Genomic DNA, 27,458 nt, shown 5'->3' with positions numbered 1-27,458 from the left:
TGTGTCGGACAAGGATGACAAGGATCCGACAGTATGCAATCCAAGTCAAGGCAGATAATGCAAGTGAGGCCGCGCGTTTTAGTTTCTTAATTGTTACTGATAATTTGAAGGAAATAAAGGATTGTGAGCGGCTCTTCATTCCATCCAGTTTCTTCAAAACGCATCCTTTTCAAAGGCAAGTAATTGCGCCTTAGTGCTCAGGGGCGAAACCCGCCCGGTCAAAAGTTTATACTTGTGCTCGAGCATGCAGTTTAGTGCATTTCTTCAGGGCTACTTACCTTTCTGTGCGTGTCTTTTTGTTTGTGGGAAGAAATGTTTTATATTCTAGATGGATGCAGGCGAAAAAGAATCTGTAGTCTAACTTCTCTTCTTTCGCTACATGAACAACGGCGAAATTGGTGGAAAGGGTCCTTCTCAGCCGTGTCATGTCAATCATTTCGAAAAATGCTCTCTTGAATCCGTGTCAAATTGGTTTCAGGCCGGGTTGTTCAATTTGATGAGCTCATACTGACCTAGAGAGTCGTATTAAGTTAGCACGCAATAGAAAACAGTTTGCTGCGCTTGTCACCTTGGATATCAGTAAAGCATACGACAGCGTTGAGCACTCGACTCTGTTACTCAGATTACAGGAACTCAACTTCCCAAGCTATTTTGTAGCCTGGATTTCTGCTTTTTTGGAAAATAGAGATTTTTATTGCTGCCAAAATGGTGTTTCCTCAAGGAGATTTCAACAGACAAGAGGTGCATCGCAAGGATCAGTTCTCTCACCTGTTCTTTTGAACATTTTTCTAAGCTCAATTCCATGCATTCAAAATGTGAAAACTTATGTGTACGCCGACGATATTGCATTTTTTGCATCAGCAGGTGACATTCACCATCTTTATCGAACCCTGCAAAATTACCTCAATATTCTCTGGTTAGGAAGAATTCATCTGTCCCTCAATGTGAAGCATTGCGCATTGTTAGTATTTCCAGTTTCTGTTCCTATAAATATTTGCCTGGTCTATAGAAATAACATAATTCCTCAAGTTCAGACGGTGAAGTATCTCGGAGTAATATATGACTCTACTCTATCCTGGCGGCCATACATTGAGCAAGTTCCTGCAAAAGGAGTTCGGGCCATTGGCATCCTGCGTAGGCTTTGTAGTGCTAGGTCAGGCATGAGAAGGCATACACTTCTGATGATTTATAAAATGTACGTCCACCCAATTTTGGAGTTTGGTTGTGTTTTGTTCTCAGGAGCTTCTGCCTATAAACTTCGCCCTCTTGTGCTCTTGGAGCGTGAGGCATTGCGTCTCTGTCTGGGGCTTCCACAATAAGTCACCAATGCTGTTCTGCACCTTGAGGTGCGAATTCCATCGTTATCAGTTAGATTTCGCCTTTAAACAGTTCAAACATTTTTAAAATTGTGCGACTCACCTCTTCACGCCTCCAGTATAGTATTTCTTAGGCAACCTTCCGCCTTTTTTAGTGCCACCTGGTCTCGTTTTCATACTCCGCAGATATGCTACGTGCATCCCTCCTTGATCCCATAAACATTCATTTCACAGATGTCAGCCAAATGTATAACAACTCATCTTCTGTACAGATCGAATTCGATGACATTTTCCCATCGAATGCAAAGCTGCAGCCCTTTCTGCTTGTTCAGGGTTTGTTGCAGGACCACCTAAGGTCCTTTCCCTCTCATGTTCTTATTGCTACCGATGCCTCGCAGGATTGCGAAAAGGCAGGTGTGGGAATTTTTTCGCCTTCACTGGGTTGGTCTTTTTCTCTCCGTCTTCCTGACTTCACTCCAATTTATCTGGCTTATTAGCAGTAATTTTAGCCTTACGAAAATTAGAAACTACCGTTTCTCAGGTCGTGGTTATGACGAACTCTCTGTCCATTTGCTCTTCATTATCCTCACCCACTGAGCCTCGGGCATTACGCCTCTTTAAATTCCCGATTCCGCTCCATCTAAATTCGGTAAGGTTGCTTTGGGTACCCGGTCACATGGGCTTTCACTTGAATGAGGTTGCAGATTCCTTAGCAAGAGCCTCTCTCAGCGGCCCAATTGTTGCTGTCCTGCCATCGTGTGCATATACAGCTGCGGTGAGGTTTCGCAGCTACACAATATTTCAGGAATTTGCTGCCTCGGCTCTTACATCATCTCCCGAATATCAGGATCTTCTGCATCCTTGGAGTAGCAAAGACTGGCGCTCGCACAGACTGGAGGTCTCTTTCACGTGTTTCCGTTGCCGGGTTCCCCTTCTAAATTTCTACCTTCACAGATCTGGCCTGGCGGCTTCCCCATTGTGCCCGTTTTGTGCCGAACCTGACACAATAGATCACTTCTTGCTGTTCTGTTGCAAATTCCATTTCATCAACTCGGTTTGCCTGTGTCCTCTGCGGTTGTTCTTTCTATTGGCACTTCTTTGCTTGGACTAAGCGACAGGAGTGTGTGCTCTGCTGTGCAAATTTTCTACAGGAAACGCAGCAGCTCCCGTTGTAATATCTTTTTCCCGCTCACAGTCAGTACGACATTGAAACATTACAGGCATTGTATACTATTATGCACATTAAGCCATTGTCCCGTCTTCGATCTCCAAGTTAACAGGACCCCTGTCCTTTCCTCTTCCAATCTATCAGCCTACGTACTGTTACCACTCCTTTTCCCGTCAAAACATTCATGCATCCAGCAATTAACCACCTGTGTCTTGGCCACTCCCCCGCAGTGGGTATGTGCCAGGAATGTCTGAGGCATACCTACCTACGTATCTGTTGTTGTCCTCTGTTGGACGCTATTTCCCTTCGTGTCCGTGACCTGTGTTCTTCATACAACACTTGATTTGTCGAGAGCCCCGCATACTTGCTTCTCTGTACAGTGGATACTAGGGAAGAGTACAGTCCAAACTGTCACTTGATAATAGAGAAGTTACAGTCCAAAAGGCAAAACATCCCTCTTACCGGCGTCCTTTCTCAGTGCTGCCTCGAGCGATTGCGTGTGATTTGCGGTCTACATTACCGAGACATACTGTGCCCGGCCAATTTTTTAATAGTATCGCTAGACCATTGACCCGCCGGCTGGTTAACCAGTGGCAGTGTCCATAGGAAATACATGGGAATTTTCAGAAGCCATAGCGTGTCCGAAGATTTTCATGAGGCTTGTGGCAGCGTTTTCTTCTTTAGTGAATAGCGGAATTGTTGCCGACAGATTTTATTTCTTTTGTTTCATTTTTTTTACAAATAAGAGGTAAATATCCAAAAAAATTGTGCTTTTAGATATGTCGGTCTTTCATGTCATCTCGAGAAAAACCTTAAGCCAAATATCAAAATTCCATCCGAAAAATTTCCTCCCTTTTTCTTTCTTGATTGTTAAGCAGCAATTTTCATCCATATCGAACCTAGTGTTTGCGTTTTACAGGCTCTGAAAGTTGTGTATTTATTTTCTGCGCAGATTTGAAATTTGCGCTAAATTTGTCTATTCGTGCGCACGGATTTTTCTTGGAACTTTGGCGAAGTTGAATTCTTTCTATCCTTTTTTCTCCATTGGACTGTATTTCTAAAGGACTTCTACTTTTTTTTTTTTTGCTGGAGCTTGTGTGAAAAGACAGTGGGATGCAAGCCCACACCTAAAAGCTCCCCCCATCCTGGGCCACCACACACAATAAGGCATTGTTCACACCTACACACAGGTGGCCCACAGTAAGATGGCTCCCCATTCAGGAGGATGTGGGAGAACAGCATTGTTTTTTTCCCTGTGCAGGTGTGCAGGTGACCATACATGCCAAGAATACAGGGGCACATACACCTCAAAGGAGGCCCTCCAGCCAATATCATTACATCAACCCCACAGGGCTGGGTTGAGGAGTTATGGGATAGAAAACCGGTTACTGTGTTCATGTAAACGCTAAAATCCACGCTAAAAACGCTAAAAAATGTATACATGCACTTGTGAAGCTGGGTTGACTTTGGTCAGCTCGAACCTGTGATTCTACCCGACGCTATCGGGTTCATGTAAACCTATTGTCCTGACGTAGTGGTTAATCGCCTTTCGCTGAGGCACTTGCCAATCACCTGCGATTTCCCGCTGTACTCGTGGACATATATCTATGGCAGTGCCACAGGCCACATCAAGGGGAGAAAGGACCATCTCCTTGCTTTTCCTGCTTCGCCTCTGCTGCACTACTACTGCGACATCATGAGAACCGGTGGAAGCCAATTCTGGCATTTGCCTCTGGCTCCAAAATAGTGAAAAACCCTGTCCTTTGTCAGCTGCGCCCACCCTATGGCTGTAAAGTTCTTAATCTCATCCGCCCACCTAACCTTCTGCCGCCCACTGCTACGCTTGCCTTCTCTTGGAATCCACTCCATTGCCCTCAAGGACCAGCGGTTATCTGGCCTTCGCAGTACATGCCCGGCCCAAGCGCATTTCTTCCTCTTGATTTCGACTAGGATGTCATTGGCACGCGTTTGTTCCCTCAACCACTCTGCCTGCTTCCGGTCTCTTAACGTTAGTCCTGTCTTTTTTCGTTCCATGACTTGCTGTGTTGTCATAACTTAAGCTGAACCCTTTTCGTTAGCCTCCATGTTTCTGCCCCGTAGGTGAGTACCAGCAAGATACAGCTGTTGTACACTTTTCTCTTGAGGGATATTGGTAAACTGCTATTCATGATCATAGAGAACCTGCCTCTGCTGCACTACTACTGCGATGTAATGAGAACCGGTGGAAGCCAATTCTGGCATTTGCCTCTGGCTCCAAACTAGTGAAAACAGAATGTGTCGGATTGGAATCAAAACGTCGATTCTTTAATGAGTCTTTGATCGAGTGTCTCTCTTTTTTCTTTAATTCTCCTCCCGACCAGGGAGATCTCTGCTAAAATGTTCACGTTATCAGTGCAGGTGCTGCCGACTACGCAGGTAAGCGTGGGTGCACCCTCTCTGCAGAAAGGAGCTCGCGGGCTTCCGAGCCCGCTACTCCAGAATAGATATCTCCGTGGTGTAACAACGTGATGTCAGAGGGGCATGGCCTGGCTGGCAAAATCATCTAGATTTGCTTTTGAACCGTTTTTGCATGTGTCAAGCATTCCCCAACCATCTTTAGAGCCACCGTCTGCAACACACTGCCAAAAGTCACATATTTCAATCAGAAAAATGCTCTGAAGGGGCACTGTATAAATACAGAGCAATAAAAAAAAAAAAAGCAGCGAAGCAGTGCGCATAATGAGACTTCCCCGGAAACCATAGTAGATATGGAATTTTCGCTTGCGTGACGTCATGACAATTGGTCGAAGACAATGATTGGATGGTCTCCGTGGAGGTGTGCTGCTGTTTTTATGTAGAGCAGACGCAGGTGGCGAGGCCAGCACCCATCTTTCCTTCTGTAATTTTTATTATTTAAAAATAAGCCACTATTAACAACTTCGTCCAAAACAGCAGGAATGGAGTTGCTTGTGCAATGTCAAAATTTCACTTCTAAGTCACCACGAATAGCAACAGGACGAACTCAGTGCCTGTGCAAACCACACGTCTCACCCTTTTACTTAATTTTGATTTGTTCTGCTGTGAAATTATCTGCAGTAAAGGAGACATGAAATGAGGTACTTTAGCAGTAATGTAGTTGAATATTGTCAGGAGGTGGTGACAGTGCAGTGAAAAAAACAGACGAGCACGTCAATGTGGAACTTAAATGTTATTGCGCTGACTTGGGGCCATAAATGAACTGAAGAATTCGGCGACGGCGATTGCCTGTGCAAACCACACGTCTCACCCTTTTACTTAATTTTGATTTGTTCTGCTGTGAAATTATCTGCAGTAAAGGAGACATGAAATGAGGTACTTTAGCAGTAATGTAGTTGAATATTGTCAGGAGGTGGTGACAGTGCAGTGAAAAAAACAGACGAGCACGTCAATGTGGAACTTAAATGTTATTGCGCTGACTTGGGGCCATAAATGAACTGAAGAATTCGGCGACGGCGATGGCAACAAACGTGCTCAGTGGTGATCGAAGAGGAACCATCGAGATAAGGCGCTAAAAGCAACTATAACAACCCAGAGTAATGTTTAAATAGCTATGCCTGGCTGCAATCCTTCCAGATAACGCTAATCGCATCTCGCGTAACAAAGTGATATGACCCAGGTGTCAACAGTTTTCAGCTCGAACGAACAAACAGTACAGTAGTTCCGCGGCATTACTTCTCTCTCAAAGAAGCATCAGCCGGATGCTTTAACAAAAAATAAGGTCAACAACAGCAAAGACAATGCAAAATAAACATTGGCAGCGCAAACATGAGAGCGGAAAAAGTTTTTCACTGAGGCCACGTCGTCGGATCAGATTCCACACTCATACACGGTCACCAGGCTTGTATTGCGTGTGGCGACGTAGGAATACACGGAATACTGAATAGCCGGCCGAAGTGCGGAAGGGGAGGTGTGCCCAAGGTGTGTCAAAAGATGACTCACACTTATCTGTTCTGGCTAGGTGAAACCAACACTGCTTTTAACTACAGCCTGTATACCTCACCCTACCATTGTAAATGAATTTTCCCGGAAAATTACTTCTGTGTTCTCCATTAACACTAAGAATGCTGTATTGAAGTCATCTTACGTCCCTCCGCATTGGACATACTCATCTTACACATAACTTCATACTCATGAAACAAGGAAATCCCCTTTGTGAACTATGTGGCAAAGTGATCACAGTGAACCATGTTTTATTTTAATGCACAAAACTTGAAAAGCTAAGAAAAAAAAATATTTAACAGTGTCTTACGCTAAACATTATCCTTTCCACCCCAACTTAGTCTTATAAGAGAATGAAGTTGTTAGATTCCTAAAACAAAGAAATGTCATCAACGAACTGTAACACATAATAAGTAGTAGTCTGGCAGCACCCCACTGAGATCCTTCCAACTCTGTGTTTGGTGCATGGTAGCCTTAGCTGCTTATGTGCTATTGAACTCTACACACCAACCAACCAACCACTTTGTATCCTTGCAGTTTTCTGGCTACCGTGCACGGACTGTCGGAAAAATTGTATGCTGGGTCATAGTTTCATCTTATTGAAGGTGTATGCCATGTACACAGTATACTGCATGTGCAGTGATTGAGCGGAGTTCCTTTGAAGCTTTGTGTCTGTCTAGCTTGGAAAACTCATGACCTCATGGATGAATCATGTCATGCCGTGCAGGGTGCTTGCCACTGGTCCCCTGTGCCATCCCTGTGACGACCTTGTGCAAGAAACAGGATGAGTGGCAACACGACAACTACCAGCTTCACCTTCGGCACGCAGCCCACAAACAGTATATTGCCCTATCTAATTTTTTTTTTTTTGTATACTGTGTGATCTGCACTTGCATTAGTCCGTGTTTTGTGTATCATATCATTTGGTCTTAGTACAACACAACACTCCGTCACAATCTATCTCTGTAAGGTTCCAACTGCTATTGCACTTGGGCAGGTGAACTTGCTCACAAGTAGCATTGGCTGAGAAACTTGTATTAGTGCACTGTGTCTTTCTAGAAAATCCTGTTAACTTCCTTGCCAAGCTATCTTGGGATGCTGAGGTAAAGGACATCTACCGCATGATAAAATGTTTTCTAGAACCTCAGTGCTGTAAAAATATGCTGGTGCCCTCTGCGAGCTTTCTGTTCCAAGCGGGCAAATGAAGCCACTTCTCTCCCACTTTGGCCATATTTTAGCTTCATTTGCACATGGCGCTGTATGTTTATAGCTTTGCTGCCAGAGCAGCTGGGTCAATCACTGTTGTGGGACAGTTGTTCATTCACCTTACTCAGCTGGGAGTCTCAGTGAAGGTAGGACTGGAGACGACTGGGCAGCAGCTGACGTTCAAAGCCCCTCAACCTTAGTGATGTACCATAGGTAAAAGACTGCTGCTGCTGTGATCACCACACTGGAATCCAAAACCCAATTTCTTTCTTTCCTGCTTTGCCTTGCATTAATGAGCCACAAGTTGCTGAGTGGGGTCGACTGCATCGAAGCAAGAAAAGGTGACTTATGGGGAGGATTTTTTGTTTCTCCCTTCCCCCCCCCCCCCCCCCTCCCCCCCCCCTGGAAAAGAATGGCTAGTGGTCGGAAATGTGGCAGCGAGTGTCCGCCTTGTGTTTTTCAGCGTTTTCTTTCGGGGCCAACAAGACGAACCCGACGTTCAGCTTTGGCCAGCAGCAGCCATCGACAGGTTTTGCAGCTGGGCAGCCATCCACTGCAGCCCCTGCCACAGCGACTCCAGCCGCCACTGCTGCAGCTGTGACTGGTGAGGTTGCTGGCATCTGCCGGTCTCCTTCTTCGCCATACTCACTCGCGTAATGAACACACCCTCTACTTGGCTGTCAAGAAGCACAGTTTTTTTTCCCTTCATGTAATGAACGCACCCCCCTTCCTTTTGGTTTGCACTATGCTGATGATAATAGTGAATGCTAGCAGGGGCTCTTCCTTGGACGCTGAACTGTGCAGTATTACAGTGCTCCATCTGTCAAATGTCAAGACTATTGCACCTTACCCTGTGGGACGAGCAGCCAAGTAATAATACAGCGCAAAGAATCTGGGAATCAGTAGAAACGCCATCTGGCCACAAATGGTTTCTCTGTGTGTTGTGGCGTATCTTAATCACTGTGGCTTCGTGCTGAAGGCTGTGAGTTGTGCTAAAGTGAACTCTATAGTCATGTTTTCATTGGAGAGAATTATAGACTGCTATGTGAGTTATCAGCAAAATTTGTTGTTGGGCTATTTGGTAGGCCGTGATCTCAGAGGAAGCAGCGCAAAAAGAACAACAGACAAGAAACAAGGAGGCCGACACGGACAGAAGAGCTGGACTTTCAACTTTATTTCGGAAGAATTATTGTAACGTATTTATACAGTAACCTGTCAGAGGCAATGACGCACAAGCAGAGCAAAACAATCTTTTGATCGGACAATGATTCAGGAATTAAATGAAGGGGCAGTGGCAACAAGCAAGCAAAAACCGACACAGCTCTTTACTAAAATATCAAGGAAAGAAAAAAATAAAAAGAAATTTGAAGATGAATGGCCAACAAGGAACACGCCATAAACAAGCAGAGATAAAAACATGGTCACGAAGCTAAAAACGATAAAAGGTATGAAAATATAACGAGTTAAAAGGCCAAAAAGTAACACGGCAAAAAGATAAAACTAAAGCTATACATGTAGATTAACTATAAAATGTGGTCAAATGTGATGAAAGTGCTAAAAACTCCGGTAGTCATGGTGGGAATCAAAACAGCCTACTTCTGCACAGACCACCAATAAGAAGGTAGTCGTTATGCCCTACTTGCATCGCATTTCGCACAATATGAAGAAAATTGGAAAATGAGTTGGTGTTGAGGTCGTCTTCAGTGCTCCTGAGAAACTTTCCCAGCTTTGCAAACGGGTCAATGAACCACGAAAAAAGACAAGTAAATGCAGTGTTCAGCACCAACCGAGTTTCGTGCAGTGCACAGATTCAGTTGTTTATTCTACTCCATTGTCTTGTGGTAAGCAATATATTGGTCAGACTGGACTTTGTCTAAATGAAAGACTAAAAGAACATGACTACAACGTAAGTGTTCAAAAGTGCCGCCACATTGGTATTCATTGTCGGGATTGTGAAGCTGTGGAAACAGGCTGTTTGCCCCAATTTGAAAAAACTGTATTAATATCGAAGAACAGAAACAAGATGCCCCGTGAGATCATTGAAGCAGTGAACATAGCATCATTAAATGACAACTGCATTAGCAAGCCTTCTCTTTGTCTATCAGAAAAATAAATTGCCTATCTGACACGAAATTCGAGACATTAGCTGTGCAACCCTCCCACCATGACTACTAGATTTTTTAGCACTTTCATCACATTTGACCACATCTTATAGTTAATCTGCATGTATAGCTTAGTTTTATCTTTTTGTTGTGTTACTTTTTGGCCTTTTAACTAACTCGTTATATTTTTATACCTTTTATCGTTTTTAGCTTCATGACCATGTTTTTATCTCTGCTTGTTTATGACGTGTTCCTTGTTGGCCATTCATCTTCAAATTTCTTTTTATTTTTTTCTTTCCTTGATATCTTAGTAAAGAGCTGTGTTGGTTTTTGCTTGCTTGTTGCCACTGCCCCTTCATTTAATTCCTGAATCATTGTCAGATCAAAAGATTGTTTTGCTCTGCTTGTGCGTCATTGCCTCTGGCAGGTTACTGTATAAATACGTTGCAATAATTCTTCCGAAATAAAGTTGAAAGTTCAGCGCTTCTGTCCGTGTAGACCTCCTTATTTCTTGTCCGTTGTTCTTTTTGCGCTGGTTTCTCTGAGATTATGTCAGTTATGCTTGCAGTGTGTGACAAAAAAGTTGTTGATTATGCCCTCGAGCAGAGAAACTGTGCTGGGGAGTGCGTTTTCTGTAACAAGCAACTGTGTTTCATGGCAAGGAAGACATAGCAGAAATGCCCGTGATAAAGTCTTCATAGTCCACATGCTTATTGTACAGTAATATATCATGAAATACCTAACTACCTTGTTAACTGATGGCTTTTGTTATTTTGTTTCTACTTTGCTTCCTGTAATGCTATTAGTGTTCATCATTTTTCTATTTCTTTAGCTTGCACATTGTGTGACAGAAGTGGTGTCTGATACAGATGAACAATGTGCGCAAAACTTCCGACGAACCACATACACGGGAGAAACACAAGGACTGGCGCAACACTAACAACTGTTAGTGTTAGTAGAGTTGTTAGTGTTGCGCCAGTCCTTGTGTTTCTCCCGTGTATGTGGTTCGTCGGAAGTTTTGCGCACATTGTTCATCTGTATCACCGTGCACCAACTAGACCCAACAGAAGTGTTAATGGTGTCTGACGTCTAGCTGTGGGACCCCCTTCCAAGCAAATTGACTTTAGAATGTTTGTGTTCAAAAAAAAATGTTAGGAAAACATTTGGCATACATGCTGGAGATGTGAAGTTGCTGGACTGACTGTCTGGTTGGTAGGGAGCCTTGCAAAGACAATTGCTTAGCATAAATGGCTTTACATATCTGTCACCTTCTAGGGTGGCATTGTATTTCACATCTGTTGGGAAAGTTAGATTTCTGCAAAAAAAAGGGTTGGTACTTGCTCGTATACGAGCCATACCTTAGTGATGTCATACATAAATATGACCTGTATACAGCTCATATTTATGTATGACATCACTAAGGTATGGCGTACATATTCATTTTAAGCAGGGGTATGCAAATACTGAAGTTTTCTAATATGAATTGAATATGAACATGAAGAAAAAAATGCCTTCAACTATTGAATGTGCATCCAGTGTTAAAAAAAATGTTTCTGAAAAAGATAGGCAAATTTTGTTCTTCTTATTAGTTAATAATGTTATTATCATTATTATTTGTTTCTAATTGTGTATGGTCTTTGAACCAGCACTAAGCCTAGATTGACTGAGCACCATGCAAAAAAAAAACATGAAGTATACATACACTATTTGATTAGACAGCATAGTAGTATGTATACTGTACTGTGGTCATGTAAAATGAGTAACAAAATGAAACTCATGAATGGTACATGACTGGCAACTAAATATAACATGGTGGTTAGTAAAACTTCGTTAATTCAGATATCAAGGGGCTGGAAGAAATTCCCGAATTATCCAAAGGTTGACTCATGAGAATTGCCGTCCCCCTTTTCCTCAATAATAAAAAAAAGCTGCCGAAAATGCAGTGAAGCCTTGCGAGGAGGCCTCATCACGCAAACAGCAGAATGTTCACGACAAGCGTGCGTTTCGGTTCACCGGAATAACACAGACGTAAACGATGGGGGCGCACATTGGCATCGGAACGGTGAGACCGCTTCTAAGGAGAAAAAGAAATTGCCAGCCCAGTCAGCGCCTGAAAACGGCGTGCAGCTGGGTTCGGACACTGGTGAATGCGGGGCTGATATATCCACTGCCACAGTGGGCCGATAGCAAAGCCAGCTGAGAAGCCAAAACTACGTGGCCAGGCTATTGGCTTAATGACAGGGGCCTTCGTATTGTTATCACGCCTGCCATTATGCGCACATCAGCGGGGACGTGCACAATGGGTGGGATTTTTATGCGACCACTTGCCCTGCTGGTGACATCTCGACTCAGTCCCCCTTCAGGAGCCATATGTGAAATCCCGAAGAGGGCTTTCCCGCATATCAAAACGAGGTGACGGAGCTCACACCAGCAAAATTGTGAAGGCAACAGAATGAGTGCCTTGGGTTTGGGCGTGCGGTGTGAAAAACATTATGGAAGGGACAGTCATGAACACCACGCGCTTTCGCGTTGATTGTACAAAGCGGATCGTCAGCCATCTTGTTCTCATTACATGTGATATGCGGAAAAGCCCTCTTTTGGACTTTCACTCCAGCCACAAGCCTAAAAAAAAAAACGGAAATTCTGTGCGGTTTAACATCCCGAACCTACACATGGGCTATGAGGGAAAACTGCGGTGGAGGGCTTTGGATAATTTTAGACCCCTGGGGCTCTTTAACAAGCGCTGACATCGTACAGCACGCAGGGGCCTTTTGCTTTGCATCTCCATCGAAACACGTCTGCTGCAGCCAGGCCAAGCCTATCAGCATCCGAATGTGACCTATTTATGTGATAAACAATGGCTGAGAGAGTGAACAGGACGCCTTTGTACTGTTTTTCTAGTACTTTAAACCCTGTGTTTGGATAAATTGTTCAAGTATTGTGGTTTTTGCCATGATAGAATTTATAAAAATAGGCGCAGTATTCGATTGCTGCCAAATATTTTCAATATTCCAAAATTCTCAAATTTCAGTTTCTCAAATCGAATGTGCACTGAATAACAAACATCGGTGATACGTATTTTAAATTGCAATTATTCCCACACCCCTAATTTTAAGGCTTTATTTAAATATTCAGATGGCACATACAGCCTCCCGATGGTGTAGCGACTGCCTGCTTGAGACATTCAATTGCTTGGCAAATGTGAGCAACAGCTTCGCTTATTGTTAAGCTTCTCAGACAGTGGTGAAACTAGCAGATGTATTGCTTCATGGCATCCCTGCAAGATTCGGTTGAGATGTGGAGGACACCAAGCAACAGGTCACTCGCCTCATAACCTGTAATCCACCTAGACAAGGATTGAATTGTTTACAGAGCCTATGACACACTCCCTGCGTGAACTGTTCCTTCTTTTTTCTTCTTCTTTCACGCAAGTGGTTGCTCCTACCGTGTTTCTACTGTATATTTGTGTCACATCATTCACGTTTCGCGATGTCACTAGCATTTTCTCTAGGCATTGCAATTGGTGATAGGCTAGTGAGAGTGCATAGTGATTTGCTGCTTTTGATGGCAAGAGTTGTACAGCGAAACCTCATTATAGTGAGCTGGTAAAAAATCGCAAAATAGCTCGATATAGCCGAAATTCGTAATATAAAATGCCGCCAGAAAACTCACGATGGAGAAGCTAAATTTAGTCAGCGAAAGAACGGCAACTGGTAGAGAACTTTTCCATAGTTTTAGCACCGTTTCAAAGCGGCTCGCAGCAATTGCAGAGGCCGCAAAAAACCGAGCGGAAAATGCTAATTAAGTTGACTTCGCCGCAGAGCACCACAGCAGGCAGTGGCACATCAAAAACGCCAGCCAAGGTGCTTCCTTGCATTACAGCGGTGTTGCGTAAAAGATGGGACACCAGGACGAAAGCTATCATCATTTTCACCACCTCCGCCCATGCTAGTCGACGTGAGCAGAGGATGTCTGCTGGAAAGCTACAACAACCAACCGTGTCACTGGTTCCAGGGCACTGTCGTTAAGTGCGAGAGGCGCAGGCGGGTGCCGACTGCCTGGCTACCAGCTGTTCTCACCGCTATATTTTGTGTGGCGCTGTTCACAAAACAATGTAGAGCATGTCATGGCACGAATGCTTGCCGCTCCACCACCAGTCCACCCGTGTAGTGAGGCAAAGCCTGCCACCTGCCATCCGGCCGGGCACAGATTGGCGCTCGGCAGTTCAATATAGCTGTTTTATGGAAAACTGTGTTCAGTTGTTGAAAATGTTTTGGAGCAGTTTGATATAGCCAATAATTCGTAATATTCGTGTTCTTTGTAATGAGGCTGTCAACCAGTTCTTCATGTTTTGTAGACACAAGTAATGCCCCGTAAGCGGTTTCCTTCCTGTGTTGCTCATTCTTCATCGGTATGCTTGCCTTTGCACAACAGAGAGCACCACTTGTCAGTTTAGCCTGTGCCTTAGCACTGTCCAACAAAGGCCAAAAGTAGCTTGCCAGTGGCTTAGTGACAGTGACAAAGCCATGTCTTGTTTCTATAGAAGCGGTGGTGGGGTTGTCTCTTAAATGGCGGCGAGAGATGCTTCCATTCATTCATTGCTTATGCATCCTTTGTAGCTACCACACAAGCCCCAGCGCCAACGTCCAGCTCTACTGCACTGTCTTCAACGTAAGTGTGCACCTTTGGAAGCTGTACTGCAGAAAAGCAACAACCATGGCCATTTAGTGGGTCATCACTTAGTAGAGTAGATGCTTTGAATGAGTGCCATTACCTGCTTTGTGCATTTTACGCGGTCTTTACACTGCAGTAGAAACCTCATTAATTCAGGTACCCCGTCCAGTCCCCCGGGGGACGCATCTTTGAAAACCTTAAAAATGGGCAAAATGTTTCTTTTTTATTATTACTGTTATGTCCGCTTCTATGCCTCATTTTCTTTATGCTGTCCCGAAGTTTCATTGCCTAAATCGAGCAAAAAGTTCTGTAAAAAAATTGTTCCGTGAACCAGGGTGGCTTTGCTTTGCGGAAAAGAGCTCAAACAATGGCCGTTTTTCTTTGTTAGTTTTTTTTTCCTGATATACTCGCCTTGCGGAGCATATTTTTTCTCTTCTGTTTAGTCTTTTTTGACCCCATTTGCTCTGTTGCACTCCTAGAACCATACTGCAGGTCAACACCGCAGAGTAATCGTTTGAGCATCCACCTCGCATGCAGGAGGTGCGAGTTTGAATCCTCAGTGCCGCCGGGTACCCACCGATGATACCGTGGGTGCAAGCTTCCCCTTGCTTGGTGCTCGGCTTATTTAGGGTGAATTGCTTGGGAAATGGGTCTTTGACCCCACCTTGAGTAAACGAAAAATACGCTATACCATGGCGCTCTTTGGCTGCAGTAATCCCTTGCGCCATAAAAAAAAAAATCACCATCATCGTGCGGGTCGATAGTTCTTTGTTCCTCAAATTTGGGAACATTATATTCTGGTATGAAATTTTCCTGTCACTCTAGATATATCAACAGACGGTGCGTCACAAAAGAATTCAAAATCCAAATTTGTACTTTTGAGATACAAAATTCAAAAAGTGTCTTGTCCTGTAGCATGCCAGTGGGAATGCACTGAATGTTGAACCAGCCCTCTGCCACATTTTCTTAACCTGCAGTATTTTTGCAACATTCACAGGAAAAATATATTTAGAAGACAGTTTCCTGGAGATATAAGAGTGAAATTTGGTGAGAGTAATCGTAAAATTATTTCTAATAGGTCCATTTGCAGAACTTTGCATGAGGTTCCGAAGGGGCGAGTCGAGGTGTTGCAGCAGAGCGAGCGATCATGTAAAAATTTCGCCCACTACATAGTGCGTTGTAACCCGTTCTTCTCTTAAATGGGCGTAACAGCCACCGTGTCAGTGATTGGAGGCCCCTGTTGCTGAGACAAAAAATAGCCTGGCCGTATAGTTTTGGTTTCTGCGCATTCGCTGAATGTCCAATCCCATCTCCTCTCCGCTTTTGGACGCCCACTTACGCATCGCTTATCAGTTTTTTCCTTTTTAGAAGCAGTCTCACCACTGGGCGAAACTGAGCGCTCGTCGTCGGTTTTTAGGTGCTTGCGCAGTGGAGCCATCTCATAAGGCTGTACCACATTTTTGGGAAGTTTTTATTTGTTTATTTTTTTCAGGGGCCACGGGGCATTTTATAAATCGGCCTTCGGATAACCCAGGAATTTCTTCAGTCCTTTGATGTTATGCTGTCTAATGAAGTAGTATACATTTCTGTGCACATCATGTTTTTTTATGCGGTTCTGAGGCAGTCTAGTTTTAACGCGATAGCATTACGGCTCGCATTGTCAGTGTCACCGTCGTGAGCGAAAGATCACCGGAGTAGCAACCTAGGTGGGCAGCCTAGGTCACGTGATCTTGTGGCATCATCACAACCTGTCCACCGGATCGTGAGCAAACTGCCCACCATGGCAGGCGGCAGTTAATTTAATGATTGGTTAGAAGTTGCCCACGAAGAGAAACCTGGGTCACACAAGCACTGCACCAGGAGTAGTATGAGGATTCATAGCGATCTATGAATGTAAAGTGTAGAGACTGACCATTTCCACATGCATGGGCGTTAATCCTTCAAAGCTCATACCCTTAAGACGGAGCTTAAATGTCCCCTCCAGTTTTTATTTCAGTCGCAAAGACCGTGCACTATTTTGCAAAAAATAACCGCAACAACATTTGCTTGTTTATCATTTTCTTAAATATTTTTTTGTTCTGAACAGATATTCAATATTGGAAGCCATTTTTTTCCTCATATTCATATTTAATGGGTATTTGAAAATTTCAGTATGTGCACACCCTTACTTAATAGGCTTTGCAGCGGCACCTTGGTGTTTACATTTAATGTTTATTGTACTGAGAGTGAATATTTGTTTTTCCCTCTGCTGTAAATGATGCTGAATTCTATTCCTGTTTGCAACACTTCTCTGCATTCAAGGTTATTCTGGCATGCATAAAAAATGCTAATTGCTTGATGCTTTGTAGCTTGCTTGAGGATGTTTGTGCCTTTGAGAGCGTTATACACATGGGGCAGATAGGTGGGCAGTTGGTGGCTTTGAAGACGATTACCCAGAGAACAAAGAATTAGCCACTAAGAGCGCACACAAATTGATGTCCAGCAGTTCTTCCTTAGGCTTTGTCTCTTTGTGCTTCCTGCCTCACTGTGATCTCTTGGCAGCAATGCTGCTCCTTCACAGGCAGCTCCAAAGTATGCACAGCTGCTTTCTCCACGTGACTCGTATAGTGTTGACTTCACCTGCGAATGCACTGACAACAGTGCCAGTTTTGCTGCAGCTGAATGAGATTCTTGCCTAGGAATACTCTCCTGGCAGCCTATCAATTAAGGAGTGTGGAGTGCCTGGCTGAGTTTGGACATTGTTGCAGAATGCACTACCGACTGCTAGAAGAGTCGGTCAATCAGTGGAAGGTGGAGCTGGAAGAGCTGGAGAGGAACTTCATCAACCAGGCCACCCAGGTATGCTGGCTAGGGGAGAGCGAAGAAGGGATAAAAATGCACTGAAAGGATGCAAGTATGTTCTATATTTTTTGAACTGGAAACGCAGCTCGTCTAAGCAGAAAGTCACTGAATAGATGTGTGTTTTTTTGCACTTACGTACGAAACTTGCAAAATGCACTCCATGGCAGCAAATGGTCCAAAACTTCTTTTGCGTGTTCCCAGAACACAAAAAACATAAACAATTCTTGCAAATCAATTTTTTTTTTCTTAGATAAAAAAATTTAGGTCATAAGAGGTTAAATATGCATCAACAAATGGCACCTGATACTACTTGGCTGATAATTTTTAGATAACACTAGTTTTGTGAATATATTGGACGGAAAAAAAAAGTTCTTTTCTCACCACTTCTTCCGAACACTACCACGACGTGGCAGAAAGACTTCAGCGGCACTGAAATTCATGCGCAACTTTCTGGCTGTGAGGGGGATGCAGACTGAAAATATTCTAAACTTGTAGGTGGTAGTGAAGGCATTAAGTGTGACTTGATCCGCAAAGTGAGAATTTTTACTTAACTCTGAGTCTGGCATTTCAGGCATAGCCCCTACTTGGAAATCCAGAAGTGTGCAAGGAAATATTCATCACTGTAATATACTTGGCTGCTTTCATCAGCTTTATATTTTACCAAAAGTGGCTGTGAATCAATGAGCTAATCCGAGAAAGAAAATTTTATCTCGTTGAAAAGATCATTGACGTGGCTGTGTTGCCCCGGTGAGAGCACAGGAAACCAGCTGTAGCTCCATCCTAAGTTAGTGCAGATGCTTGTCAATGGCACCATTTTGATTGCCAAATGCCGCCAAATGACACCATAGCCAGAAACATCACGCCAATATTTAGTGTACAAAGCCCATGAAGAAAACTGCGAAAGATTTCGGAAGTGCGACGAGTGCCGCTTCACAGTCACACACATGATTGATTCAAGATTTTTAACAAAGAAAAATTTTTCTCGCTCTAGATTCGCGATTGTCTTGAGAGCTGAATATAATAAAAAGTTCTCGTATGCGGCTTTTTCAGCATGAGTTATTGTTAATTCTGTGCTGTGCACCAGGTCGTGCTCTGCCGCCATGGACAGCCTGCGTAAGCGAATGGATTAACGCGCTAAGCCAGTCACCTTAGCTCTTCAAGCAAGGAGAAGACCTAATGCTAACACGATGTCGTCGTATAATGATAATTAAGCCCCTTAATTTTTATTATTGTTATACTGTTCCTTTGTTAATTTTTTTTATGACCGTGTTTAAGTCCACGTTTTATTGCTCGAGAGCTGGTTTTTGTGTCCAGTGTCTGGACATCTAACGTCACATTAATCCAGTAGTCGATTGTGGCACTGAGTCACAACAGCATCATGGTTGTGCTGAAGGCTGTGGGTGGAGAATGGTGGATGCGTGTGTGGCGCAGGTGAACGCCTGGGATCGGCTGCTTCTGGCGAGCGCCGAGCGGGTGGCTCAGCTGAGCGGCCTGGTGGAGCGCGCCCAGCTGGACCAGCAGCGGCTGGAGCACGAGTTGGACTATGTGGCTGCTCAGCAGGGGGAGCTGGAGCAGCTGCTGGCGCCCCTGGAGAGTGCCCTGCGCACTGCACCCGCCCTCTCTGTGCAGCAGCATGCCGACCTGGAGCGTGAGCACACGTATGTGTGCCCCCCCCCCCCTGCTGTTTCTTTGGCACAGCACCGCAAGGCGAGCGTAACTGCAGTTGACTCTCGATAACTCAGACTCCAAGGAGACGAAAAATTTGGTTTAATCATTGGTAACTCTTTCAGTGCACTTGATGTTGGCAGAACCAAAGCTTCAATTTAAATAAACCAGCTCTTCGAATTGACATCTGCTGTACCAGCTCGTGCACTTATTGGCAGTGTGGTCGCGAGTCCCAAAGTGTGAAGCCTTTCATTGTGCAAGCATCTTTTGTCAGATGATGTGCTAGATGTCACTAGCTTCAGGTGGTTCAAGCACAGAAACTGTCAACAATATTTTTCACACTGACAATAGCCTACGTTATTGCTCTTTTTTTTTTTTTTGCAAGTTGTTAGTGAATCGCTGTTAAGGGGGTTACTGCTATATAGATCGCATTGTCCAAAAATTGACTCTCTCATCTCGGCGCTGAGAAAGCAATAAAATGCCTTCACTTTTAATCTAGACGCGGAGTGTTTGCCACTGAAATAGCACTTTCTTGCACAATATGCTTTGTCTGCCCAATGTCTCTGTTCCCAGTTTTTTTCCAGGCAGCCAGTTTTCCCAGCTCGTATAACACTTTCGTCCAGTGTCTTCTATTGTAACTCCAGGTAATCTCACAATTGCCAGTGTACCCAGTAAGCCAGCTCGAAGACATGTTAGTTTCATACAGGAAGGCACTGGGTTTGCAATAACACAATTGATTAGAAGACCTTGCTCAGTTCTTCAGAAATTGCCTGTTGTCTCCCTACCCCATTTGCAGGGTTTCAGAACTTCTTGCTGGGGGGGGTAGGACTTTTGGAAGTAGTGTTTTTTTTTTTCACTATCTGTATGTTTCATGACAACATCCCATTCTTGAATTCTGGGGTGATTTCAGCCACAAAATTTTACAAGGGCACAATGAGGTTAGTGACAGCCACCTCTTTTATTGGCGGTGGACTTACGAGCCAGCATGATGGATCCCATGTACCGTAAAAACCGAACTATAGGTCGGACCGGAATATAGATCGACCCCCCAACTAACCAATTCTGAAAATGAAAAAAATCTTTTTCAATGGAAAAAGTACCGAAAGTCACCTTTATCTTGAAACAAATGTGGCTCAACAAGTTGCATAATGGTGACAGAATTTATTTTCATTTAAATGCTGCTCATATGTACATACGGCCAATTTTTTAACATTATCACGCGCTCATCGACCCGTGTGTTTGTCGGCACGTTATCATCACAACACGGAGCGGCGAAAACAAACAAGCTACGCGCATGTGTACACATGCGCATACTCTCTCTTCCTTCATCGCGCACGCTCCCGGACGAACTCCGCAACCTTTCCTTCCAATTCTGGATATGCTGCGGTCCACCCACGAATTGTTTTATTCTGTTTGCTGCAAGTTGTAATACGCAGCTTCTGCCTCCACCAGTACCGAATTCTATTTTCAGATATACTCCAAATTTTCACTGTGCCGCCAGGTTGCCGTGAGGTTCCGTGTACCCAGTCACGTTTTTCTTGAAGGTGACGATGAATTGCCGTCGGGTTCTGCTCATTTTGAAACAAAATTTGAAAAAGCCAGCCTAGCAACAACGTAAACGCAAAATGGAGGTGCCACGCCGCGCTACTGCTGTTGATGGCGATGGTGATGGAGGACTGTTGACTTCAGCCACCCATTGTTGCAAGGCTTCCGTAGTTTTTCTGCCAATGACTGGTATATAAGGTGGGGGTCTACTTTTCGCCATGGTTTTTTTTTTTTAAGTTCGACCTGTATTCCGGTTTTTACGGTATGCAGCATTGCATACTGAGAGTGCACAGCTTTCGAAGCTCGTGATCATATGAAATTGTCTTTTCTTTGGCAGAAGTTTCTTTACGATGTCAGTAAAGGCCTTCACATGATCATTAATTCTAAATTTTGCTAAAAGAAATGTTGTTGGCAAGCTGTATTGCTGTGGCATGAGGACCTCTGAAATTGAATTTTTTTTTAAATTTAATCTGATGCCAAAGGAAGTGCCATGTTTGGGTGGCCAAGTTTCATTTGTTGGCAACTAGAATTGTTTGCAAGTCTAGAGTTTTCGCTGAATGTAGGACGTTTGTGAAGGTCCTGAAAATGACATGATCTTTGGTGCGGTATAAAGCCAGCTGACTTTTAAAATATTTTGCACTGCATACCATTGCACTACCATCATGAAATCAGTTTACTTAGATGGTGTGGTTTGGCTTATGGGTGTTTAACGTCCCTAAGCGCCTCAGGCTATGAGAGACGCCGTAGTGGAGGGCTCCGGATAATTTTGACCACTTGCGGTTCTTTAACGTGCACTGACATTGCACAGTACACGGGCCACGAGCATTTCGCCGCCATCGAAAGTCGACCGCCACTGCTGGGATCGGACCCGCATCTTTCGGGCCAGCAGCCAAGCGCTGTAACCACTCAGCCACTGCAGCGGGTTTAGTTTAGTAACAGAACGAAGATTGCTGTTGTTTCTTTGCGTTGTTATATTCTCGTTCTGAGTGGTGTCTTCTCTGCCTCGTGCATTGCAGGTACCACCTGGCTGACAACATCAACTCCCAGCTGAACTGTGTGTCTCGGGACATCCGTGACATCGTAGAACAGCTCAACGCTGCCAATGCGTTTTCGGCACAGGACAAGCCGGTTAGTCCTCATCAGGTTGCCGCTTGTCACTTTGGCATCACTGTACCAGAGGCAGTAGCCAGATAAACCCAGTACCGGTATCGCTGTTTTTGAAGCGGTCTCGAGTTCTATGACAGACAGGATGATAATTTTACCCTTATTACATTCCTTGATGTCACAGAAAAGCAATGGTGTGCATTTTAGCAAGCTTCTTGCAGCAAAATTTCCTAAAAGCTCTTGGCACAAAGTTATTTAACATAGTACACAAGTGAACAAGCACAAGTTTTACGTTAAATTAAATGACATGTTTGGAATTGGCACGCAAAAAAAAAGTTTTCTGAAAATTTCATAGTTGCGACTGTGATTTTGATTTTTTTTTTTTTAAAGACCAGCTCCCCTCTTAAAAGAGAGGAGAAAAAAAATTGTCAGCCATACTATGCTATGGCTTAGTTAAATGATTCAGTGCGAGCCACCATTAGCCAATAGGTCTCACACAGAGGGGGCGGTCGCTGTTTACTGCTGGCGGTTCTTATGCTCTTACTGCTGTACGGCCTTTTTTTGCGCGAACCTCGTTGAAGATGGCAATTCAAAGTCTCTCTTTCTCTGTGTCCTGGGCCCAGAAGATGCCTCCATAGCACCTGCCAGATTCTACGAACTTCATCCATGCAAAAGCCCAGGATGGGCTCCCTATAACAGCTCGTTAAAATAAAAAAATTAAAAACTTGCTGCAACTGTCTGTGGTGGCGAGGCGCACAATTTCTTGAACCGAGAACAGACAATCGCAACCCATGCTCTTGTGGTACTTCTACTTAGTTGAGGTGGATTTAGCATCTGTAGTTCGCAAGAGGTAAACGTGACACACACTTCCGATTAACTGCTGAAGCTTTTCCACAATGGTGATGCAAGTAATAGGATATCTCCAAATGAAAGCAGATATTTAAAAAAAATAACTGAACTTCAAGGAGTATAGACACCTAAATTTGGTCGCATGTTTCTTTATCTATAGTGATGCGGGAGACACTACTGTTCATAAATCGCCATGGGCTATTCGCCTACGGCCGCTAAATAATTAATAATGGAACTTTTCTGTCATGCTGTTTCGGTTTAAACAGCTGAACAATGGCTCTGATGTCAAGCTGTGGTTATATGTCATGTGAGGCATGGAAAAACTGCAATATAATCACTGCTTCTGCATTCATTGTTATTCCGTCTCTTGAGGAAGGCTGGCTTCAGCACTGTAGTGAACAATGAAGCAGGGATTATTTGGTGGTTTTGCCATGCCTCACATGACATATAACCACAGTTTGCCATTGTTCAGCTGTTGAAACAGAAACCGAAACAGCATGAGAAAGAAATATGGTTATAAACTATTTAGCAGTCGGAGAATACCACATGGTAATCTATGTATAATAATGCCTTACCTATCATTACAAAGAAGAAAACACGCACCCAAAGGTTAGGTGTCTATACTCCATTCAGCACATTTTGGTTTACAGTGTGACGCTTTCTAGTTGAACCTCCTGTCACATCACTGGTTCAAAAATTGTTGGACAGTTTAGGTAAACTCCGTGATTAAGAAACAAATATGCTGATTCCTGCTGTAATAGTATTAGTCATTTTCGTCCTTGTGAGATCTATTATCTCTTTGTGTTTCTCTGTGCGGCCAATAAATTTATTAAATTCAAATTACAGTACTGCTCTTGTGGGATGCTATGAAGACTGTGTTTATTCGCATTGCTTGGCTTGCACATGATTGCTTCCATATGAGAGTGTTGGCTATGCTAAATGTACAGGCAGACTGCAAGGCTATGGATTGCCTTTATCTTCATTTTGTGGCTGGCTCAGAAAGTACTTTCTGGCTTGCAGTGAAAGTGTGTGTATTGATGTGGTTGTGTTTTAATTTCGATAGCCGGCACAATTAAGGTGTATTGCCATAAAGTCCAATCAAAAGTGTGAAGGTATAATGGAGAAGAGCAGTGCGCCAGTTGGCGAGGCGCACTGTTGTGTGTCCGAACTATTTGGCGGAATGGCACAGTCAAGGGTGCTCCGCCCCTGTGGTCTCACCTTCATTGTCAAGAAAACCTGTTGCCGAGTGTAGTGGTTGCTGAGATCCAGATGCAGGTTGAGGCGGTAATTTGTTGCTATAGGGCGGCCATGGATGGCCCAGGAGAGGCCTAATTGGAGATAGTCAAACCTTGATATAACGAACATGGATATTACAAATTATTGGCTATATCAACCTCTTCGTAAATACTTTTTGACAAATGCGCGCAATTTTTGGCCATGAAACGAACTCCCCAGCACCAGACGGTGCCCGTTTTGATGGCATGTGGCAGGCATCGCGGCACTACACAACTGGTGTTGATGTGGCAAGTGTCCATGCCAAGGATAGCACTTATATTTTGTACTCGCGAACAGCAGTGCGTAGAGGTATAGTCCAGCTGTCAGCACGTGTTCACACCTCTGGCATCCGTCAACAGCGCCCTGGAAGCCGCAGCGCGGGTGGTTGTAAGCATTGTAAGCTTGCACTAACAATCAATCATGCACTCGTGTTGGCTGTCGCAGAGGTGGGGAAAATGGCGATAGCGTTCGCTCTGACGTACCACTTTCCACGTGACACCGTTGTGATGCGGGAAAGCCACCGTAACTAACGCTTGGGAACCTGCGCTCGTAGTGTTACGCGGGGAAGCCAACCTAACTGCGGGTGGGTTTTTTGCGTTCTCCAGAATAGCCGCGAGCGCGTTCGAAACGCCACTAAAGCCTGGGAGAACATCTCTCCATTTCTCTAGTAAGGATTGCATATATTGTCATCCCTTCATGACTAAATTGCGTTCCTGTCGCCTGCGTCTCTTACAAATTTTTATATTATATTACGAATTTCGGCGTACTGAACTTTTTTACAATTTTTTAACTTGTTCGCTGTATTGAGGTTTCAGGGCAGTCAAAGAGACATTTGTCCTGCAGTGGGTTTAGTTGGGCTGACAATGGGGATGATGAGAATGCCACTAAGAGCACCTTCGCGTTGCTGCCGTTCTCCTACGTTACAGTGTCTGCTTTGACAGCTGTCCAGTGTAGAGTATGTTGAGAACCATGTTTAGCGTTTGCTTGATAAGACTGGCACCAGACCTAATGTTGCATGCTCTGAATTTCTTTTTTTTTTTTTTCACGCAGCTTCAACAAATCTCAAAGGTGCTGAATACACACATGGATGCCCTCATGTGGATCCAGCACAACTCAGGTGAGCAGTGCCCGTTGTTGCACTCAGCAGCAGTTTGAATGACTAGTCTGACCACTGTGTAGCTGCAAAGTCAGTAACATCACATCCAGTTATGGGGAGGAGTTTCTTTTCTGCTGAGGTGAGCTGGCAGAGTATCTTTCCAGCTTTCTCCCTTCCCTGTCCCGTGCCTTTTAATGTGATAGCATTCAGATTGCCGTCTCAAAATATTTCTGGCTTCTCTGTCATGAAATCCCCTGCTTGGTCCAGACGCAACCTTGTGACCGTAGAAGGGACCGCCCACTGCTCAATGCAGTTGCCCACCGTGGCGCTGCACGTGAGCCTTACAGGAGCTCGGGAAGAGCAGCCTGGGTCGCACAATTCCTACGGATGGCTGTGTTTGAAACAGCCATTTGCCAGGGAAGTGGCGCATCGCTTAACCGCTGCACCACTACGCCAGTAGGAGTTTGAGGACTCCCCGCGGTCTGTGAACACGGTTGAGAGAGTCGTGATGTCATCAACCCCACGTGGCTATAAGTGGACCCATCATAGGGCACTGCCAAATCTGAATATGTGAGGACCCCAAAAATGTGAAAGCTGGCCCAACCCCTAAATTCTTAAGGACCCCAAAAATTTTGGAAATAGGCCCACCCCGGAAAATGGATCAAGCTGAATTAGTGTGTCGGATCAGTATAATTCCATGTGATAATCCAATGGAAGATACAGGAACATTCTAGAAAGTGATGTTCCAATCAGAGTTTTGGTGGCAAAATTGCAAGAACATTGGACACTCATTGTGGACACCATAGTAGGCAACCTAAATGCTATCACATTTCTTTCTTTAAGAAGGTAGTTAAGTTAAGAAGGCATCCAAGTTTTTTTTAGAGCAATGGCTGTATGCAGGACTTTTCTTGGAGATAAATTTATGTTGGTCTCATAGTATGTTGTAATCAAAGTGCTGCATGAGAGCCCGTTAGTGGGAACTGCCTATATTGTTGTGTATGGTTCAGGACTGTGCCCTGTATAGGTCTGGTGATTCCATGCAAGGCCTGGTGATCGAGGCTCATATGTGGAGCCTTGGAGTGGGTGCTTTCATGAGATAGAGTGCAGTACGGCTCTTGCTGTCACCTCATGTTGCTGGGCTTTTTAGTTCTGGCTTGAGGAGAAAACAGGAGCAGGAACCCAATGAAACACAGATGTAATGATAGGTTAGCGTTTGTCCTGCCCTCTCATTAAATCCGTATCCTTGGTTTGTTGTCCCGTTTTTTCTCTCTTGCCGTCGTTTCTGGGCAGGCACGTATTTGCGGGTGATGCTTGGGGGGGGGTCCTGTTTTTGCAGTGCATTTCTTGGGCTGTTGTAATTGAAAATTTAATTTCTTGCTTTGGAAGCAGAGGTGGCCACGCCCCCTTTAAATCCAACATTGCTGATGGAGCGAAAATTTGGGATTAGCATTTGGTCCTATCTGCTTTCTTGTGGTGTTGTCTTGGTTGCGCTACAGTATTTGTAAGGTCTGCAGACAGACTAGCCCGCAGGTACTACTTAGTTAACGTGCGAGTCATTAATAAGATGTCCTTGCCCTGTACCACACCCATGCCACATGGCTAAAGCCGTCCTTTTTTGTATCTGCAACAGACCTTTTGCAGCAGAAGCTTCAAGACCTGGAGCGTTCCGGCCAGCAGCAGAGGACCGACTCGCTGCTCAAACGCTGAAGGCCCACGCGATTTGCAGGTCACTGTATTCAGTTCTTAATAAACTGTTTTGCTTCATCATTGGCTGTGCCTGCTGCTTTGGTTGGTTGTGCTGCCTCGTGGGGTGGACCAAAGAATGTACAGTGAAAACCCAATAAGATACAACCCATTGGGACTTCCAAAAATATACCCGGAATTCTATTGGAAATTCGGCCCCGCTTGTGCTGTTGAAAGTTACGGTTGGTATTTTTTGATGGGAGTAGTACAACACAAAGTTTGAAGTCGCACTGCAACTGTTACGCAAGGGACTGTGCAAAACAAACATAGATGTGAAGAGCACAAGGACAGGCACACTTGCCAAGCAATGTACGACTGACTTGCTCAACTATGTGCACTCTTGAACCAATGTGGGACTTCTACTGGATCTCGCAGTTTGCCACTGCAAGTGTTGGCTGTATATAGCAGATTCACTTAATCACAAACGAATATATTGAACATCAAAATAATCTGGCATGAAAAATATTAAAATCTATGCATGTAGGGATGCTCGCTCGTGGAAATACAGACTAAAGGTTGCATACTTAAACATCTGACCCATTCTTGGCAAGGGTTAGGTCTCGGGAGATTTCGTCATAGTCTTCGCGCCATTGCAGTGACGTGATGGTCCGTGCTCCGAGACGAACCATGAGACACACCGCCCGACTGCCAACTTTGCGTAGGTGATGGTGGCATGGTCAACACAAGGCCGGGCCAGGCGGTGACGTGCAACATTTCTTGGTTTCAGGCCGGTGCCGTGTTGACTTTTTGTCCTCATTGGTCCTTTGTCAGTCAGCCTCTCACTGATCCATATTCATGCTGCACACCATGTGCACTAACAGCAGCACGGTATGCTTGTCTTGATAGGCTATCCAGATGCACCGGCCTGTGAGCTGAGGCATCGCAATCGTGACATATGAATGCGAATTCTTTGCGTA

At 44.4% G+C, this 27,458-nt stretch overlaps 1 protein-coding gene across 1 annotated transcript; it reads left to right on the top strand.

Moving 5' to 3' along the window:
• Positions 1–39: 39 nt before the first annotated feature.
• Positions 40–26,565, top strand: LOC144111452 (nuclear pore glycoprotein p62-like). The gene is made up of 9 exons (XM_077644757.1): positions 40–175; positions 7,169–7,280; positions 8,111–8,251; positions 14,369–14,420; positions 17,171–17,261; positions 18,696–18,922; positions 21,491–21,602; positions 24,753–24,819; positions 26,429–26,565. Exons 2-9 carry the CDS (start codon positions 7,226–7,228, stop codon positions 26,503–26,505), a joined length of 822 nt encoding a protein of 273 aa, XP_077500883.1. The 5' UTR covers positions 40–175; positions 7,169–7,225; the 3' UTR covers positions 26,506–26,565.
• The last annotated feature ends 893 nt before the right edge of the window (positions 26,566–27,458 follow it).

Source organism: Amblyomma americanum, chromosome 11 (assembly GCF_052857255.1).
Source record: "Amblyomma americanum isolate KBUSLIRL-KWMA chromosome 11, ASM5285725v1, whole genome shotgun sequence".
NCBI lineage: Eukaryota > Metazoa > Arthropoda > Arachnida > Ixodida > Ixodidae > Amblyomma > Amblyomma americanum.
Note: the sequence above shows the minus strand (reverse complement) of the source record. Positions and strands in the feature narration are given on the sequence as shown.

Coding starts and splice junctions, on each gene's coding strand:
- LOC144111452 (XM_077644757.1), top strand. CDS start 7,226: ATGAGTGGCAACACGACAACTACCAGCTTCACCTTCGGCACGCAGCCC. Junction 8,252..14,368: donor CACTGCTGCAGCTGTGACTG/GTGAGGTTGCTG, acceptor CATCCTTTGTAG/CTACCACACAAGCCCCAGCG. Junction 21,603..24,752: donor TTTCGGCACAGGACAAGCCG/GTTAGTCCTCAT, acceptor TTTTTCACGCAG/CTTCAACAAATCTCAAAGGT.